The sequence below is a fragment of the Nicotiana tabacum genome, chromosome 4, assembly GCF_000715075.1.
Source record: "Nicotiana tabacum cultivar K326 chromosome 4, ASM71507v2, whole genome shotgun sequence".
Classification (NCBI taxonomy): Eukaryota; Viridiplantae; Streptophyta; class Magnoliopsida; order Solanales; family Solanaceae; genus Nicotiana; species Nicotiana tabacum.
The window spans coordinates 129,980,428-130,000,272 of NC_134083.1; the positions used below are offsets into that span (position 1 = coordinate 129,980,428).

At 40.3% G+C, this 19,845-nt stretch overlaps 1 protein-coding gene across 1 annotated transcript; it reads right to left on the minus strand.

Annotated features, from left to right (window-relative positions):
- Positions 1–15,121: 15,121 nt before the first annotated feature.
- Positions 15,122–19,168, minus strand: LOC107798905 (zinc finger CCCH domain-containing protein 52). Its single transcript, XM_016621935.2, has 3 exons — positions 18,789–19,168; positions 17,934–17,994; positions 15,122–16,112 (listed from the first exon to the last, which is right to left on the minus strand). Exons 1-3 carry the CDS (start codon positions 18,859–18,861, stop codon positions 15,362–15,364), a joined length of 885 nt encoding a protein of 294 aa, XP_016477421.1. The 5' UTR covers positions 18,862–19,168; the 3' UTR covers positions 15,122–15,361.
- Positions 19,169–19,845: the final 677 nt, after the last annotated feature.

The following is a 19,845-nucleotide window of genomic DNA, read 5'->3' on the forward strand; positions in this document are numbered from 1 at the left end:
TAGACCGGAATAATACCTGTGATAACAGAATCGGATGCAACAGCATATGTCCTAGCAGGAAGGGCATAATATCTGGCCTGGCCTCCCCTCTAGGGCGACCTCTACCTACCCGACCTCCACCTCTAGCTGGATGTGCAGGTGGAGTGGCAACTGGTGCAGTAATCATGGCCTGAGAAGCCTGAGGACCCTGTGGAATAGGTGGGGCCTGAGAAATCCGTGGAGGTGCACCCCTCCTAAGTATGGGGCAATCCCTCATGATATGATGAGTGTCACCACACTCAAAACAAGCCCTCGGAGGATGTGGCTGCTGGGACTGGCTCGGGCCTGATCGACTAGACTGTCCGCTGAAAGCACCCCGTACAAGAGGTACAGAAGACACTGGTGGTGCATAATATGGAACCTGAGGTTTGGGAGTAGTCGGAATACCACTGGAAGCTGGAAGTGCTGAATGAATAGGACGGCTCACATAACCTCTACCATGACGGGCTGCAACTGGGGCACGAGAATTATTATATGTGCCAGAATCTTGGGGTCTCTTAGCTTCCCTCTCTTCCCTCTCCCGAGTCCGCATACCTTCCAATCTCCTAGCAATTGACACCACCTATTGGTATGTGATATCCATCTCTAGCTCTTGGGCCATACTGTATCTGATACTAGGGTGGAGACCCTCAATAAATCTGCGAACACGCTCTCGAACAGTAGCAACTAAGGCTGGTGCATGCCTAGCCAAATCACTGAATCGGACCACATATTCTGACACGGTCATAGAACCCTGGCGTAGCTGCTCAAATTTTGCGTGCCATGCATCTCTAAGACTCTGAGGAACATAATCCCTTAAGAACATATCTTAAAATTGAGTCCAAGTAAGTGAAGCTGCCTCAGCCGGACTATCCAACTCATATGTCTGCCACCACTGGTAGGTTGCTCCTCTAAACTGGAATGCCGTGAAAGAAACCCCACTCGAATCCACAATACCCATAGTACGAAGAATACGGTGACATTTCTCCAGAAAACCCTGAGCATCCTCTGAAGCTAAACCGCTGAAAGTAGGAGGGTGGTACTTCTTATACCTCTCGAGCCTGAGATGCTCCCCCTCTGAAACTGTTGTCCTAATCTCAGGCCGAATTGGGACAACTGGCTGTACTAGTATAACCTCTGGGGCATGGTCAACTTGGGCCCGTGGTTCTGGAGTACGGGCGGCAGGAGTCTGTGCTCCTCCCCCAGCCTGAGATGTGGAAGGAGCAAGTGAAATTAACCCTGCCTGAGCTAGAGTGCCAAACATGCTCAAAAACTGGGCAAGAGTCTCCTGAAGTGCAGGAGTAGTAACAGGCGTCTCAGGTGCCTGCTCTCCAACTGGAGCTACTGGTGGCTCTGGTGCAGCAGCTCGTGCAGGTGCTCTGGCTGCACCACATGGTCTTCCTCAGCCTCTGGCTCGGCCTCTGCCCCGACCCCGGCCTTTTGCGGCTCCAACAGGGGGCACGGGTGTCTGATCATCAGATCCATTTGTGTGTGTCCTCACCATCTGTGAAAGAATAGAAAGACAATTGTTTAGAACTTTGAAATCAACAAAGGTTCACGATAAGGAATCAAAGAAGTGAATATCTCCTAACAGTTCCATAGCCTCTCAAAGATAAGTACAAATGTCTCTGTACCGATCCGCAAGACTCTACTAAACATGCTTGTGACTCATAACACCTATGAACCTAATGCTCTGATACCAACTTATCACGACCCCAAATTCCCTCCGTAGGAGGTCGTGATGGCACCTAGTCTCTAAGACTAGGTAAGCCTATCAATGCGGAATAATCATAAATATCTGAAATAAATAAACTACAATTCAAATAATTACAACTCCCAAAACCCGGTAGAAATAAGTCACAAGCTTCTAAAAATTTATTCTCAATGTTTCTATGTATCAAGGTCTAAAGAAAAATAAGGAAGCAACATAAAATGATAGAAGGGGACTCCGGAGTCTGCGGACGCTGGCAGATATACCTCGAAGTCTCCGTGCGCAGGTATCTCACTGACGTTTAGACTGGTAAGATGTACCTGAATCTGCACAAAAAGATGTGCAGAAGCATAGTATGAGTACACCACAGCGGTACCCAGTAAGTGCCAAGCCTAACCTCAGTAGAGTAGTGACGAGGTCAGGTCAGGCCCTACTAGAGAATAGATAATGACATGAAAAAATGTTTAAACAATTTAATAAGATAAAATGACTATGAAAATGAATCAAATAGTATGTTACATTTAATGACACCAAATAATTACAAATAATATCTCGTGGAATCAAACAAGAATTCCTTTCAACTTTATGAAAATCGCAACAATTAATCGAAGGCAACTATGGTCTATGGCCATAAATCAATATCAACAAGGGTACTACCAAGGTACCGCCTCGTAGTCCCAAATCATAAATAAATTCACAATATCTCATTTTCTTATATCACCACGGGAGCCTTCACAATTTATTTAAAGAAAATATTTTTTTCCGAAATAGCATCCCGCGTTTTAGCCACCCTTGTCACACCGCATGACTTCTAGTAGTCACCTCTACTAGCCACGCATATCAAGCCACCCTTATCTCACGGCATGCGTTTCAATACCCAGACTTTATACCACCGCATGCATATCAATATCACAATATATCACAATTTGCACCTCAAGTGCCCAATATTTCAATTTTTTAAAAATAAATCAACAACAACATTTTTCAATAATAAAGAGCTCACGTCTCATGCCAAAATAATCCAACAATAATATTTTTCCACAATAAAGAGCTCACAGCTCCATCACAATGAGTACCAAAAATCTTTAAAAAATATTCATGAATATATAATTCAGGAAAATAATATTTCAAAATCTTTAATACGTTGCTTCAATATCAAATTTAAAAATGTCAAATACTTCATATTAATAATATTTAATTTAAAGAAAACCAACCTTCAAATAATGCACAGTATAAAAGAAACCAAGTTTCAATTAAACAAGTAAATCAATTAGCAGGAAAAGGTCAAACAAATTTAAAGTATATATCTCAGATCAATGATGAAGAATATAACAAAATAAAATAATTTAATAAATGCGCAACAATGATCTACACAATTTAAAAATATAATCTTTCACATTTAGCCCGTGTACACACTCGTCACCTCGTGTACACGACTTTCAACACATTTCAATAATCACATTAATATCAATTCTAGGGGAAATTTTTACCACACAAGGTTAGACAAGTCACTTACCTCGACTTGCTCTAATTTAACCAAGTAATATGCTTTTTCCTCGATTTTCCGATTCCGGTCGACTCGTATCTAGTCATAAATAATTCAATACAGTCAACAAAAATTATAGAATTAATTTTATAAGAAAATACTATATTTTTCAATAAAAATCCGAAATTAACTCAAAAATGGCCCGTGGGGCCCACGTCTCGGAATCCGACGAACGTTACGAAATATGAACGCCCATTCAACCACGAGCCTAATCATACCAAAATGACTAAATTCCCATAACAGTTCGACCCTCAAGTCCTCAAATCTATCCAAGAGGGTTTTCGAATTTTTTTCAATTTAAATCACCAATTAATTGTTAAAAACAATGATTGATTCGGCTAATCTAACAAAGATTGAGTTAAGAACACTTACCCCAACGTTTTCTCTAAAAATCTCTCAAAAATTGCCACAATCCGAGCTCCAAATCGTTAAAAATGGAAAATGGGATCTGAACTTAAACATTCTGTCCAGTGGTTTCTTCTTCGCGAACGCGACCCTTGTCTCGCGTTCGCGAAGCACAAAAATGTGTTGCCCAACTTTCCTCTTCGCGAACGCGACCAACGCTTCGCGAACGCGAAGCTTTGCTTACTCAGACCTTCGCGAACACGTCCCTTATCTCGCGAACGCGTAGAACAAAAGACTGGGGTTCCCAGCTGCCTCGCTCTCCTTCGCGAATGCGACGCCACTCACGCATTCGCGATGCACACACAGACCATACCTTCGCGTTCGCGTCCTTCCCTTCGCGAACGTGAAGAACAAAACCTCACACTCAGAAAACACTCTTCCCGAACGCGTCCTACTCCTCGCGTTTGCGATGCTTCCACTGACCACACCTTCGCGAACGCGAAGAACAATCTTTTGCAACAAAAACCAAAAAAATCTGCTACTTCTCTAAATCCAAAAATGAACCATTGAGCATCCGAAACACACCCGAGGCCCCCGGGACCTCAACCAAACATACCAACAAGTCCTAAAACACCATACAAATTTAGTCGAATCTTCAAATCACATCCAACAACACTAAAAACATGAATCACACATAGATTCAAGCCTAATGAACTTTGAAACTTTTAATTTCTACAAACAACACCGGAACCTACCAAATCAAGTCCGATTGACCTCAAATTTTGTACGCAAGTCATAAATGACATAACGGAGCTATGAAAATTTTCAGAATCGGATTTCGACCCCGATATCAAAAAGTCAACCCCTCGGTCAAACTTCCCAAAAATTTAACTTTCGGCATTTCAAGCCTAATTTCACTACGGACTTCCAAATAAAATTCTGATCACGCTCCTAAGTCCAAAATCACCATATGGAGCTGTTGGAATCATCAAAATTCTATTCTGGGGTCGTTTGCATATAATTCAACATCCGGTACTATTTAAACTTAAACTTTTAATTTTTTATCAAAATTTCATATCTCGGGCTAAGGACCTCGGAATTTGATTCTAGACATACGCCCAAGTCTCAATTCACGATACGGACCTACCGAAACTGTTAAAACACTGATCCGAGTCTGTTTGCTCAAAACGTTGATCAAAGTCAACTCAGTTGAGTTTTAAAGCTCTAATTCATATTTTAATCCATTTTTCACATAAAAACTTTTCAGAAAATTTTACGGACTGCGCACGCAAGTCGAGGAATGATAAATAGTGCTTTTTGAGGTCTTAGAACACAGAATTAATTATTAAATTTAAAGATGACATTTTGAGTCATCACATAAAGTCAACCTACGGTCAAACTTATGAAAATTCAAGGCCTTAAAATTGCCAACTTTCGGCAATACATGATAAATCAACCTACGGACTTCCGAATTCGATTCTGGGCTTACATCCAAGTTCAAAATCACAATACGAACCCATCGGATCCATCAAAACATTATTCCGGGATCGTTTCTACAAAAGTCAAATCTCGGTCAACATTTTCAAAAATGAGCTTCTAAAATGAGAATCACTCATCCAAATTCCTTCCGAACCATCCAAAAATCAAATCCGACCATGCACACAAGTCAAAAATATGCAATATGTAGCTACTTAAGGCCTCGAACCACTAAACGGATCGCTAAAGCTTGAAATGATCCGTCGGGTCGTTATAGCCCTTTTGGTTGAAAAGGTAAGAGTGCTTGAGATCGATAACAAGAGGTTAAATGCAAATGCTAACTCCGCAACTTCACAGGTCAAACAGAAAATAACCTTGATCGACCAGCTTAGGTCCAAATTGGACGAGGTCAAAGCTTTAATTGATGAGTTGAGGGGCAAAATGGATCTCCTAGCATTGGAGCGGGATGCCACCAAAGAGGACCTGGCATCAACCAAAGTGCAGCTCCAAGTGATGAGAGAAAAGGTCGACAAATGGTCTCGACTGAATGAGGAGCTCCGGGCGCAACTTGCCTCGGCCATTGCAGAACGTGACGCTCTCGGCCAAGAATATACTGTGCACAAGTCCAAATTGGAGGTGGCTTCTAACGAGGTCTCGGAAGCCCAGGACATGCTATCCCGGTACAAGATTGATGTCGAGATAGCCGAAGCCCGTATTATAACGAAGGCAGAGTACATGAAGTGGCTACCTCAGAGAGAGACTCTCGAGGAGATCCAAGCCCGAGGGGTCAACTTAGCGGTCGAGATTGAAGAGGCAAAGAGGCTCAAAGTAGAGACCAAGGCGAGGTACCAGCCCGAGGGTTCGGATAGCGAGCTGGGCTGCGATGAAGACTAGGCAGGAAATGCCTTAGCCTATTTTTGCCTTTTTTATTTTTTGTATTTGTACATTTTGTACTTTGGGGTCATTTTCTCATGCCTCTGTAATCTTGCAATGCATATATATATATATATATATATATATATATATATATATATATATATATATATATATATATATAAAATTACCTTTCGGCTACATTTTGTGTCCTTTAATTTTTCTGTGTTTGCTTATGTTTAGGACTTAGGATATATAACCTACATCTCGGACTTAATACAACATCGATGCCTTAGCATAAAATTTGCTTAAATTGTTTCAACTTCCAAAGCCCGGATAAAGCCTAGGTAAAGTAACGGCTTCGAGTTGCTTTGACTTCGGAGGATTCGATAAAAAATAAAATGAAGTCTTTATTAAAATATTCGAATGATTTATCCGGACACAGTTAATCTTTGTCGAAGGTGGCTCTTTTCATGGCCGTAATTCAAAACCGATCGACTTAATCAGATAGGACATAATCTTTTATAGATTTAAAATGTGTAAGGACCTTACTTTCTATATGCACGAACTCATATGTCTCCGAGTCATTTATACATTGTGATCAAAGCTCTAAAGGCTTTGTATCTTAAGTTAGTCGTGGCCTTTCGAATTTAGGCCCTGCCTTGTAGGCTCGGTGCCCTCGGGATTTAGTAGCCTAATTTTCCCGATCTTACTGTCAGGCAGCAGTCCCCGATTCGGGGTGACCCATAGGCTTAGGGGTCTTTAGATACTTGGGCACGGTCTCGTGGACTCTTACTACTTTCGAGGTTTCATGCCGCCGATTAATGGTGGCCCGTGGGCCTAGAAGGTTTTGAACCCAGTACTCATTCTAAGTGATGTAACGATAACATTACAAGTGCGAACGTGAACCGATGAAATATAGAAGAAGGATTTTTTATTACTTTAAATATAGTGTAAGGAATCGAAGATACAAAAGCTATCCGCCATGGCAAGAATGAGCTATACGGGCACAGTTCGTTTGACCGTTTGACCTTTAAAATAAACCCTATTATTCAAGCCTTGGCTTTCGATGTCGAATAGGATTGCCTTCTAAATTTCTAAACTTAGATCATCGGTTCTTGACTCGGGGTGTGATAGTCCCCTACTACTCAAGGCTAAATTTTGAGGGCTCGAGTATTATAGATCCGATACCGGCAACCCGCAGTCCCCGATCTTTAAAACTAGATAGCATGCTTATTGTTGCCTCATTAAAAACCTTGCCGTAAAACCCACTTCGAGAAAAAACCGGTCAAAGGGAAATAGAGTGTAACATGTGCTTTCATACCTAATCCTTATACTTGACTTCGATTGAGTACTTGCATGGGTTAGTTCAAAGCGTAATAAATCTTAAAGAAATTTATGTATTCATACATTAGCAGTAGTACCGCTTTAAGTGTGCCACATTCCAGTTGTTTGGCAGTTGTACACCATTTATGGACTCAAGCTGGTACGAGCCTTTACCGGTTATATCGGTGACTCTATACGGTCCCTCCTAGTTCGGGCCTAGTTTCCCGTCATTCAGGTTCTTGGTATGCAGTGTGATGGTCCTCAATACTAAGTCCCCGACTTGGAAGTCGAAGGTTTGCCCGTCAATTGTAGTATCTTCCCATTCGCTACTTTTGAGATACTAACCGGACTACGACGGATTCTTGCCTTTTGTCCACTAAATTTAGACTTGTGGCCATGGCCTCATCGTTCGATGTCTCCGAAGCATATCATAACCTTAAGCTCTGTTCTCCCACTTCTACCGGAATCAAAGCCTCTGTGTCGAAGACTCGAAAGAACAGTGTTTCACCAGTACTTGACCTCGAAGTTGTTCGATATGCCTATAGGACCTCAGGTAAAATTTCTTTCCACTTTCGTTTTGAGTCGGTCAACCTTTTCTTCAGGTTCTGCAGCATATTTTTGTTTTTTGACTCCGCTTGACTGTTCGCACTTGGGTGGTAAGGGGTCGATAAAATCTTTTTGATTATGTGATCTTCGAAGAACTTATTGACCCTACTGCCGATGAATTGTCTCCCATTGTCACACGTAATTTCAGTTGGTATCCCGAACCGGCATATTATACGATCCCAAATAAAGTCGATAACCTCATTTTCTCTAACTTTCTCAAGCGTCTGTGCTTCAACCCATTTGGAGAAGTAATCGGTCATCAGCAAGATGTACTGGGCTTTTTTGGGTGCCCATGGTAAAGGGCCTATGATGTCCATCCCTCACTTCATGAATAGCCAGGGGAAAGGACCGGGTGAAGTAGCTCCCCCGGTTGGTAGATCATCGGGGCATGCCTTTGACATTCGTTGATTTTTTTAATAAAGTCCTTTGCATCCTTTTCCATTTCGTTCCAGTAATATTCGGTCGTGATAAATTTTTGAAGCAACGATTTCGCTCCCGAATGGTTTCTGCAAGTACCCTCGTGGAATTTCCTCATCACGTAATCGGTCTCCTAGGGCCCCAAGTATCTTTCTAACAGTCCAAAAAATGACCTTCGGTACAGTTAGACTTCAACTAAGTTGAACCTGGCAGCTTTAATTCGAAGGGCCCTTGATTCTTTAGGATCTGATGGCAGTTTCCCCTTTTGAAGGTAGTCTATGTATTTTTTCTCCAATCCCAATCAAACTTGTTGAGTTTAACTTGGCATGAACTTCCTCTATCAATGAGCTCATCAATTGCACCATCGTTCCAGAGTTAAATTCATCGGAGTCGACTGTCGATCCTAAATTAGCCAAAGCATCAGCCTCGCTATTCTAATCTTGGGGCACATGCTGTAATGTCCATTCTTTGAACCAATGTAACACCAATTGTAATTTATCCAAGTATCTCTGCATCCGGTCTTCTTTGACTTTGAATGTTCCGTTAACCTAGTTAACAATGAGGAGGGAATCGCACTTGGCTTCGATCACCTTAGCCCCCAGACTTTTAGCCAGTTCTAGACCTGCAATCATAGCCTCATATTCGGCTTCATTATTAGTCAATTTCACAGTTCTAATAGATTGCCTTATTATATTACTCGTGGGTGGTTTTAGTACAATTCCCAACCCGAACCATGTCGTATTGGAAGAACCGTCCGTGAATAGGGTCCAGACCCCCGAGCTAGTACCCGAGGCAAGTAATAATTCTTTATCGACCTCGGGGATCAAGTCCGGTGTGAAATTGGCCACGAAGTCTGCCAAAATCTGAGACTTTATAGTTGTATGGGGTTTGTATTCAATGTCGTACCTGCTAACCTCTACGGCCTATTTTGCTAGCCGGCCTGAGAGCTCAGGTTTATGCATAATATTCCTTAGTGGATGCGAGGTCACGACACATATAGGGTGACATTAAAAATATGGTTTTAGTTTCCTCGATGCGCTTAACAAGACAAGGGCTAATTTCTCTAGTTGTGGATACCTCGTTTTGGCATCATCTAGGGTTCTACTAATATAATAGATGGGAAATTGTGTACCTTCTTCTTCCTAGACCAAGACTCCACTTACCGCTATTTCGGACACTACCAAGTAAAGGTATAGTTGCTCGTTCTCCTTCAGGATGTGCAGCAAAGGAGGGATTGATAAGTATCATTTGAGTTCCTCCAAAGCCTTTTGGCACTCCAGGGTCCTAGCGAAGTCGCTCTTTTTCTTTACCAACGAGAAAAATTGGTGGCTTTTGTCTGACGACCTGGAAATAAATCGACCCAATGCGGCTATTCACCCGGTCAGCCTTTGCACTTCCTTGACGTTGTTGACCATGGTGATATCTTCTATGTCTTTTATCTTATTCGGGTTGATCTCTATTCCCCGGTTAGATACCATGAAGCCGAGAAACTTGTCCGAGCCGACTCCGTAGGCACACTTCTCTGGGTTCAGCTTCATATTGCATTCCCTCAATATGTCGAAGGTTTCCTGCAAATGTTTCAAATGGTCCTCTGCTCGCAGAGACTTAACTAACATATCGTCAATATAAACCTCCATTAATTTCCCTATTTGTTCCTCAAACTTTCGGTTAACTAGGTGTTGATACGTGGCACCTGCATTTTTTAATCCAAACGGCATCACATTATAACAATAAGTGCCGAACTTAGTTATGAAAGAAGTTTTCTCTTGGTCACCTGAGTCCATTTATATTTAGTTGTACCCAAAATAGGCATCGAGAAAGCTCAGCGTCTCGTGCCCTGCCATTATCGATCATTCGGTCGATGTTAGGCAAAGGAAACGAGTCCTTCGGGCATGCCTTATTCAAATCCTTATAATCTACACACACCCTAAGTTTGTTTCTCTTTTTAGGTACGATGACTATGTTATCTAGCCAATCAGGATATTTAACTTCCCGAGTGGAACCTATTTTTAAGAGTTTAGATACCTCGTTTTTGATGAACGGGTGCTTGACTTCGGACTATGGTCTCCTCTTCTGTTTAGTCGGATGGAAATTCGGGTCCAAACTCAATTTGTGAGTTGTTATCTCCGGTGGGATTCCTATCATATCTAAGTGCGACCAGGCAAAACAATCGACATTAGCTTTCAGAAAATAAATGAGTTTTTTCCTCAGCTCGGGGGTTAAACCCATGCCCAGGTATACGTTTCTATTCGGCATATGCTCGAATAATATGACCCGTTCCAGTTCCTCAATTGTTGACTTGGTGGCATCGATGTCATCAGGTGTTATGAAGGATCTCGGGACCCCAAAGTCATCTTCCTCATCTGTTGAATGTTCCTCCTATTCCGCTTGTATATCCAGCCTGGTCGGGGCCGAGACTTGTGATTGCTATTTGGTGCTTTTCTCTTCGACCAGTCCTCTTCTTTTGATGTCGTGATCACGGGTACCTAGATCACTTCCTCGACAGAGCACATCTTCTTTACAGTCGGTTGTTCCCTGTAGACTGTTTTGATTCCACCTGGGGTTCGAAATTTCAATGCTTGATGCAAGGTCAACAGTAACGCCCTCATGTTGTGGACCCACGGTCTCCCGAATAAGGTGTTGTACCTCATATCCCCTTCGATTACATAGAACTTTGTCTGCTGAGTGGTTCCGGCTGTGTTGACTGGTAGGGTGATTTCACCCTTCGTTGTCTCGTATGCCATATTGAACCTGTTCAGTACTCGAACTGTTGGTACGATCCAATCAAATAGCCCCAGTTGTTCCACGACTCTCCATCAGATGATATTGGTCAAACTACCTGGATAAATTAACACACGCTTAACTCGAGATTAAATAATAAGTACAGATATTACCAGTGCATCATTGTGAGATTGAATGATGCCCTCGGCGTCCTCGTTACTAAACTAGATGGATCCTTTTGGGACATAATCTCGAGTTCGTTTTTCTCTTGTGATAAAAACTTTGGTGTGTTTTATCATTGGTCCTTGTGGAACGTCTACTCCTCCGATAATCATATTAATCACATGTTGATGTTCTTCCTGCTCGATCTGCTTGTTGGCGTCCCTATTTTTGAAATGGTTTTTGGCCCGCTAACTTAGAAATTCCCGAAGATGCCCATTGTTGAACAGACGAGTCACTTCTTCCCTTAACTGTCGACAATCCTCGGTTTTGTCCCCGTGAATAGCGTGATACTTACACATCAAAATGTGATCCCTCTGTGCAAGATCGGACTGGAGTGGCCTTGGCCACTTGGTCTCCTTGATGCGACCGAAGGCTAACATTATACTCACTGCATTCATGTTGATATTATATTCTGATATCCTCGGAGCATCTCTGACCCGGGGTGATCTGTTGAAACCATTTCTATTCACCAACCCTAAATTGTTTGGACCCTCACCATTTCTTCTATTGTTCCTGGTCTGATGACGATGGGGTCTGTTTCCCCTTTTATTTGAGTTGCAAAGCTGGTATCGGTCTCGGGGCAGCCTCGACTGATCCACTATTCCTTTAGACTTGTTGTTTGCTCTATTGGGATAAACCGACCCAATAGAGCCTGAACGCTAGATACTCTACCAAATTTTGCTACAATTGTTGAGACACAATCAAACTTTGGGGGTTGAGCCCCTGAGTAAATGCCTGAACGGCCCAATCATATGCGGTCGGGGGCAGGTCCATCCGTTCCATCTAGAATATCAACATGAATTCCCTAAGCATCCCGTTGTCCCTTTACTTTACTTTGAACAAGTCTGATTTCCTCATCTCAGCTTTAATAGTGCTGGTATGGGCTTTAACGAAGGCATCTGCAAGCATAGCAAACGAATCAATAGAATTTGGAGGTAAGTTATGATACTATATCATTGCTCCCTTGGATAAGGTTTACCCGAATTTCTTCAGCAATACCGACTCGATCTTATCATCCTCGAGGTCGTTGCTCTTTATCGCGCATGTGTAGGAGGTCACATGCTCGTTTGGATCTGTAGTCCCATTGTATTTGGGAATATCGGGCATTCAGAAGCTTTTCAAAATTGACTTTGGTGCCGCGCTCGAGGGGAAAGGCTTCTGAACGAACTTTTTGGAATCAGGTCCCTTCAATATCGGAGGTGCTCCCGGGATCTGATCGACCCTTGAATTGTAAGTTTTCACTTTCTTGTCGTTCGCCTCTATCTTCTTTTTGCCAGATTCCACCCGTTTTGTCAGTGCTTCGAGCATTTTCATCATCTCGGAAATTTTACCAGGTCCGGAGCCGTCGGGTTCTGTGACAATCCGTTCTTCCCTCTGAGTGTCTTCTCCAACCCGGTCGGGTTTGGTCGCGTTGTGTGTGTGAGTTTGACCCTGAATTTATGCTATAGCAACTTGCTGAGCTTGTAACATCTCAAAAATCAAATGTAAGCTAACTTCATCGCCTCCCCCTTCAGGTGCCTCGCGAACCGATGGCTGGGATGCCCCGTGAACGTTGTTACCGGGATCATTAGTTGGTTGATATTGATAGCAACCTGTGAATTGGCATCGACTGGGTCAGCAATCGGTGCGCCATTAGGGTCGACATGGGGTACGCCGTTGCTGGGCACCACGTTGTTAGTTTCACTGTGGTGGCCTGATTCGGCATCAACACTTAAGTGAGCAGATTGGGAGTTTGACATATTGAATGATCCTGAAACCAAACTTCAAAGAACAAGTGTAAAATATAGTGTGTTATAAAGATTCGTATTAAATCACCACTATTATCCTAAGCCCCACTGTGGGTGCCAAATTGTTTATCTTTAAAAAGGATAACAATTAAATTTCTACAGGGTTTAAAGGATACGCAGTTTAATTCAGTACGAATAATCAAAGAACAGTAAGTAATTGAATTAAAAGAAGATAAAATGATCAAACCAAATGTAACAAAATAATTAAGCTTGGCGTTAGCTTCAAATGCTAAGGACTGGTCCTAATCGAGCCCTCGGAATGGAGCTCGGTTGCAACTAGATGGATAAACAGCTGAAGAACACTTGAACAATTACTAAAAGAAACAAGTAAACTTTATTGCTTTGATATGTGCGCCAACAGTGACCCAAAAAATGAAAAGGTCCTCCGCTTTATATAGTAGGGGAATTTTTAACTCCAATACAAGTCTAAATAAGGTAAACATTCTTTCCTTCTTTTTCTCTCATGAAAACATGATCTACATCCAATATCAAGCGTGATCCGCGCCGTAATATCTGGTTGATGGCGGATATTTTGGCTATCCGTTTGTCTTCTTCAATCGTCTCTTCCTTTATCCTCGGTTCTTCGTATTGCTCGAGCTAGGATCTCTCTGGGTTCGGCCATGCTCGATTCCCGACGTATCATCTGTTTGCTCTTGGTTCCGATCTGCGGGCACCCTCGGCCTTACTAGAGCTAGAAACGAGTAACGTTGTTCCTTGCTTCTCAACGGGAAATCGGGGGTAACTTTATCCCCGATTTTACCCGTACACAAATAGTTTTAATCAAATTTTGTATGTGTTGAAAATTATTAAATATATATAAAAATTAAATTTAGAATAAAGGGAATATAAAAATTCTTTCACATAATAGCATGTGGGTTTGACAGAATTTAATACTTTTGATTTAAAATTCTATATATGCATTAAAAATTATTAAATGTGTATAAATTAAATTTAAAATCTAGTTACTAGAATTTGAAGTCGTATCTTAGAATCCAGAACTCAGAAATTCTGAATCCCTTTCTGCTTCAGATGACCTCTACCCGAATGACCTTTTCTCTTTTCTTAAAGACATGAGAAGATTATGGTGTTTGATTGGTAGAGCGACCAATGAAATTTTAGAAACTTCACTGGAGTTCTAATATGATTGTGCAACACTTTTGATTTTACCAATAGGTCCTATCATGATAAGATTTTACCCATAGGTCCTATTGCTACAGTCGAAGCTACCAAAGTTAAATTGCCCCAAGAAAGTGCCATGCAATTAAGTCATATTGAGTCACGTTTTCTGAAAACATTTACAAGCATGTTAAAGATGTGCTTGAGCCTCCCACAGAAATGTGTGGTGGTGTCATCTAAAAATGGGCACAACTTTTATCGGACGTCTCCAGCAGTTTGGGATGAAGAGATGCTTTTCTTGTTTGTGTAGAGAAACATAAAAACAACAAAGGAACTATAAAAACAACTGATAAATAAAATATTCAGTCACTGAAGATTCAAAACATTGTCTAAACTTATCCTTTTCGATAACTTTGGTGTTCGAATCTTGACTAATTCATTAACCATATAGGAGTAATTCACAAGTACTGTGTCAATGTTAATTGTCGAAACTAAATCAGATAAACTAGAAGGGGATGATTGGAGCAATGGATCGCAGCATGAAATTCGGTATAAGATAATATAGTGTTTGATTGGTCTTATAAGAAATACTAACTACTGCATTATAATGCAACTTCTTGGTGAAATTAAGTAATATTTATAGTATTACTCAGGAATTCATGTGTCATTTTATGAGAGATATAACAGTAGAATAAAAACACTGTATTAACAGCAATGCGTTTATCTATTTAAAATGTCATTTACTATACTAAAATAGTATAAACATTATGACATACCAAAAAACCCTTACTCTTATCTAGTACAGGAAAAGCGCTTATTTAACTATGTCGCCTCAGTTACTCCATGTATACCGAAGACTCACTCACCGTTTTCACTGTACCCCCTCACATCCCCATAGCCATCGTTATCAACAGGTGAAGTTACAGAGATACTAATAAGAAATCACAAAAATACGCATGGAGTGAAAGTGGAATATAGAAGAAAAAAGGATGGCTAATTAAGCATCTGACACAAATAAGCAAAGCTAGAACTAGTACGTCTGTTCCTTTAAAATGTCAAAACCATGCAGAGACAGTAATAACTCAATCTACGAAAGTTGCATTAATAGATCCCAAAATTGAGAATATTACAATGGACCAGCACAACTGGGCATGCAGTAGAGCAAGGGGCTACAAACACTTAAGCTGCCTATAAAGCTCACACCCCTGTTTTGCGCAATTCAGTAGCACCATGGGCAAAGTGGCACCTTTCTCCAAAAGTGCAAGAACCTTTAGCAAAATTCTCACACAGCTTAGTCTTGTAGTTGCTCATTGGAGGTGGAGGTCCTCCACCCTGTACTGCTGGTGCTCTTCCCGGGCCACCAACTGATCCAAGGCTACTGATCAACTCTCTTACCATGGCACTAGCCTGTGAAATTTGTTCAAATGAGCCCTCCAGCTCAATGTTCCTGAGATTTTTATCTGTTTCATGCTCGCGGATAGCCAGCTTGGCTCCTGTCTGCCGACAGATCTGCTTAGAGTTCACCCCGCCCTTCCCAATGATAGCTCCAGCAAGGGAAGCATCGACGCTGATCTTTGCAGTGGCTGAGGTACCAAAGCTAGCAGCAGGTCCTGAAATAGGAGGCTCCATTCGCCCACCAAAACGGCCAGGAATAGGTCCAGCCCCCATGGCACGTGGATCTTCTTGTGATGGCACGATAGGCTTGCCAATTTCCCAGTCCCCATGAGCAAAATGGCATTTGTCCCCAAACTTGCATCCCTCTGCTGAGTTGAACTTGTTGCAAAGTTTGGTTTTCACAGCAGGAGTATTCCCATTGGGCATGGGTGGTGCAGCTGCATTTCTTGATGCTGGAGATGGTGCCATATTCATCATCTGGGCAACAGCATTATAGCCACCAGGTACATAATGAAGAAAATGACAGTTCTCACCAAAAGGGCAGCCAGCAGTGCTGCATAAGAACAAGATAAACTTCAAAATCAGACTAAAATCAGATTTCGCATATCATATAGCAGCATGGATGATGCAGACAGCAGGCACAAGAAGATAATCACACTTTCAACACAATGGACTTAAAATATTAGAACAAGTGCACTCTAGACAGAACGCAAAATATCCTATTACACTAACCAAGCAATAACGGTCTTCCTGGACCATTAAGTGAAGTTATCAGGTTCGACGGTTATGATGTGAGATTGATTTAATCATGTAATCCAACTGCATGAAGCAGAGTCGAGAGATGCCAGAGTTCTATAATCTAAGTACCTAGCAGGCAATGAGCACGATAACTGCATAAAGCAGGTTTGGAGAGTCGATCCAACTTCCCAGAAGTCAAAGACCACCTCTTGCCTCCCCCCCACCCCCAAAAAAAAAAAAAGAAAAACCTCCAAAGCAGATAAACAAAGAAAACTATCCATTTGGAACAAAAGCAAAACAGCACTTCAAGAACAAAAATTGAATTAAAAAATAAAAATAAATGGAAAAAAAATGTATTAACTCCAATATAGTCTTCTTTTATTAGCACCCACCACTCCACAATTCCAGAAAAGAAGACTATTAGTTTAGCACCAACATCAAATTGTTAAAAACACCTAAAAGAAAAGAGAAAGAAATCATTTTAAAAATCTCTTCCTCCCCAAAAAATGTCTAGCTTGCAAATTGGCTGGAAAACAAAAACACACAGAAAGATAAAAAAGCTTAGCAGCCTGGCTAGGCTGAATCACTTAAATGTGTTTCAAAAATATCTAATGTATGAAACTCACTCGCACATTGCTAAAGTATCAATACTTCTAATGGGAAAAAATACTACACCATCTCTTTTGTAATCAATATCCATAACCCAACTAGTAGGACACCACTTGCATTTGCTCTGAGTGTTCTTTTGAAATAAGAAAATAAAGTCTACAAGAGCATATACACTTCCACGTTCTTCCAAGTGTCACATGCGACTCAGAAAATCTCAATGCAGAACCACTCATCACATGCGACTCAGAAAATCTCAATGCATAACCAGTCACATAATCAAAAGAATTAACAAAGATAGATAAATAGGATGCACAAAAAATCAAGGTAAACAGCACTGGAGCTTACAGATGTCCCTGAGTATTTTAATCTCAATATTTTTAACAGCAATTCACCTCTTCAAACAACTTACAACAGTTCTCAGAGAGCCAAAAGAGTTCCAAAAAATGGGCCATTAAGACCAATAAACGGTAGCTAATATCCACTGTAGATTACAAGAATTAAACTAGAGTTAAAGAGAAGCTAGTATACCTCGGTAAATAAGAGACAAAATCACGTACCTGCTATTCTAAATACATTACAAGAAGGCTGATAACAATTAAGATAATTGTGGGGCAAATAATTACATGATTATTGGGATACAACAAACCATAAAAGATTGTTGTTGAGAAAATATAGAAGTTTGTCATTGAGAAACCATATTGTTTCTCACTCCATCTCCACTATAGCTGGGAATGCTATCTCTGGAAAATTTGTTAACAATAGCTTGTATGTGAGAAACCATGGACATTATAATTCCTCCAAATACGTAATAGCTGACAATAATAATCTCAGCAAAATTGTTCATCGTTATGCTTCTAGAGCATTTTAGAGCATTTGGGGATCTCACGAGCAGAAATCTATTTTTTGGCGCTTATGACAAGAGAAGAATTATTAGAAATTATGAATTGTTGCACTTGAGATCAATTAAATTCCACAATAAATTAAAGTTCAAACTTCAATATTAGATTACATAGGTAAAGATTTGAACCTGAAAAACTTCGTGCACGGCTTCGATTTGCTTCCTATACCACTTGATAACGAGTCCATTTCTGTTGCACCAAATTAATTAAATTTTTTACCAGTTAGAAATTAGTTAGTTGTTTAAGAACTGATATAATTAGACAGACATCATAATTTTTATTACCAGCATAACAGGACTTACCTATAAGGTGAATATTATAACTCTTCAAGATAACCCACTTTCATCATACAAAGCAGATGTAACTATATTAAATTTCAATTCAGATGTTCTTTAGTTTTTTCTATGTATACGATAAAAACTATTGGTTATTCTCCATTTCATCCTTTAGGGTGAGATAAAAATAAAATTTCCAAAATGCAGTCTCTACTAGCCCTTTTAAATTCTAATCTTTTTACGACCAGAAATCTGTTTAGGGGCCAATCTTTAGGACTAAAGGCAGCCCTCGAAACTCCGGAATAATGGGGCCGACCCTCTACCCTTCTCCACTTAAATGTCAGACCTAGTTCTCATGGGGCAGGGCTCGAACCTGTGACCTAAGTCACAAGTCTCAACACATTCTTAATATTATATCTGTAGCACTGTTCAAGAATTCAAATTCATTTAACAATTCGAATTTTTCAATTGTTTTTTTTTCAAATATCACTCTAGTAGTTTCTTCCACTACTACTATTAAATTAAATTAAATCAAATAAATATCCCAAACAACGTTCCAGCCAAACGCTGGCCAACAATAAAAATGCTTCTATAACCACTAAAGAATATAACAAAAAGGTTAGTAAAACAGAGCAAAACAAGCAAGAAACTTAAAAGCAAAAGTAGATCTAAGAAGTTTTGTAAAACAAAAAAAACAAAAACACAAACCTGACTTAGCCTTCTTGAAACCTCCATTGGCATTGAAACCACCTTCGTTTCTGTTTCTCTTCCGAATGTCCATCTCTACTAACTCTCAGATCCAAACAGACGAACCAAAATTACAACTAAAAATAATGATAAAGTAGAGCAAAAATAGAAGCGTAAACGAAGAAAGATTTTGGAAGAAAAAACCCTAACCCTAGAACTAGGGTTTTTCTCGAAGGGGGGAGAAGAAGGGTGTGGCGGTTGAAGAGAGAAGCAGAAAGCGTGATGAATAAGAGATGAGATAATAAATAGAACAAACAGTACCCACTAAATAATACTATCAACAATATTTACTATTAGTAGCAATAGCAATAATAATAATAAATAGTGGAATCCTATGATTTGTAATTTTGGATTTGGAAATTGGGGTTTAAATTTGGTTAAGAGTGTGAGTTTGGATTCCGCCCGCGAGTTCCTCGAAATTTGGATTTGGATGAGAAAAATCAGGGAAAGTCACGTGCTCTCTGTGATGTTAGCTGAGGGATCTAGTAAAAGTCACGTGCACCTCGTTCCATTTGGGCTGTAGTTGCTTTTGGGCTGAAATGCCAATGATAGCCCAGTAGTTAACCCAATTACGTAATCGTAAAATTTTCATGTGGTTTCAGTTTTGCGTTTGTACCAACTTTTAAAAGAGAGTTCAACTGATATTCAATTTTTGGATATTCATACATTTTTTCTCTTCTTCTTTGCTATTGTTTTCTTCTTCTTTGTACTTAGATTTTCTTCTCTTTCTTCTTAGTTGTAAAATGAGTTTGTTAAATTTGTTGTTGTTTTGACAATTTAATGATTGAGCTTTGTTCTTTATGATATTTCAAATTTGAGCATATTTGGAGTAGATTTAGGCATTGAATCATGTATTGGATTGTTGAAATTCGAAAAACAAGTTTATGTTTCAAAACTTAAGATTTGAAATCTGAAGTTGCATTCAAAATAGATTGAACTACTTGAGATTCGAATTTCTGAAATTGCATTTGGAAGATAGAAGAACTTCAGTTTTGATTTATGAAGTTGCATTGAAAAG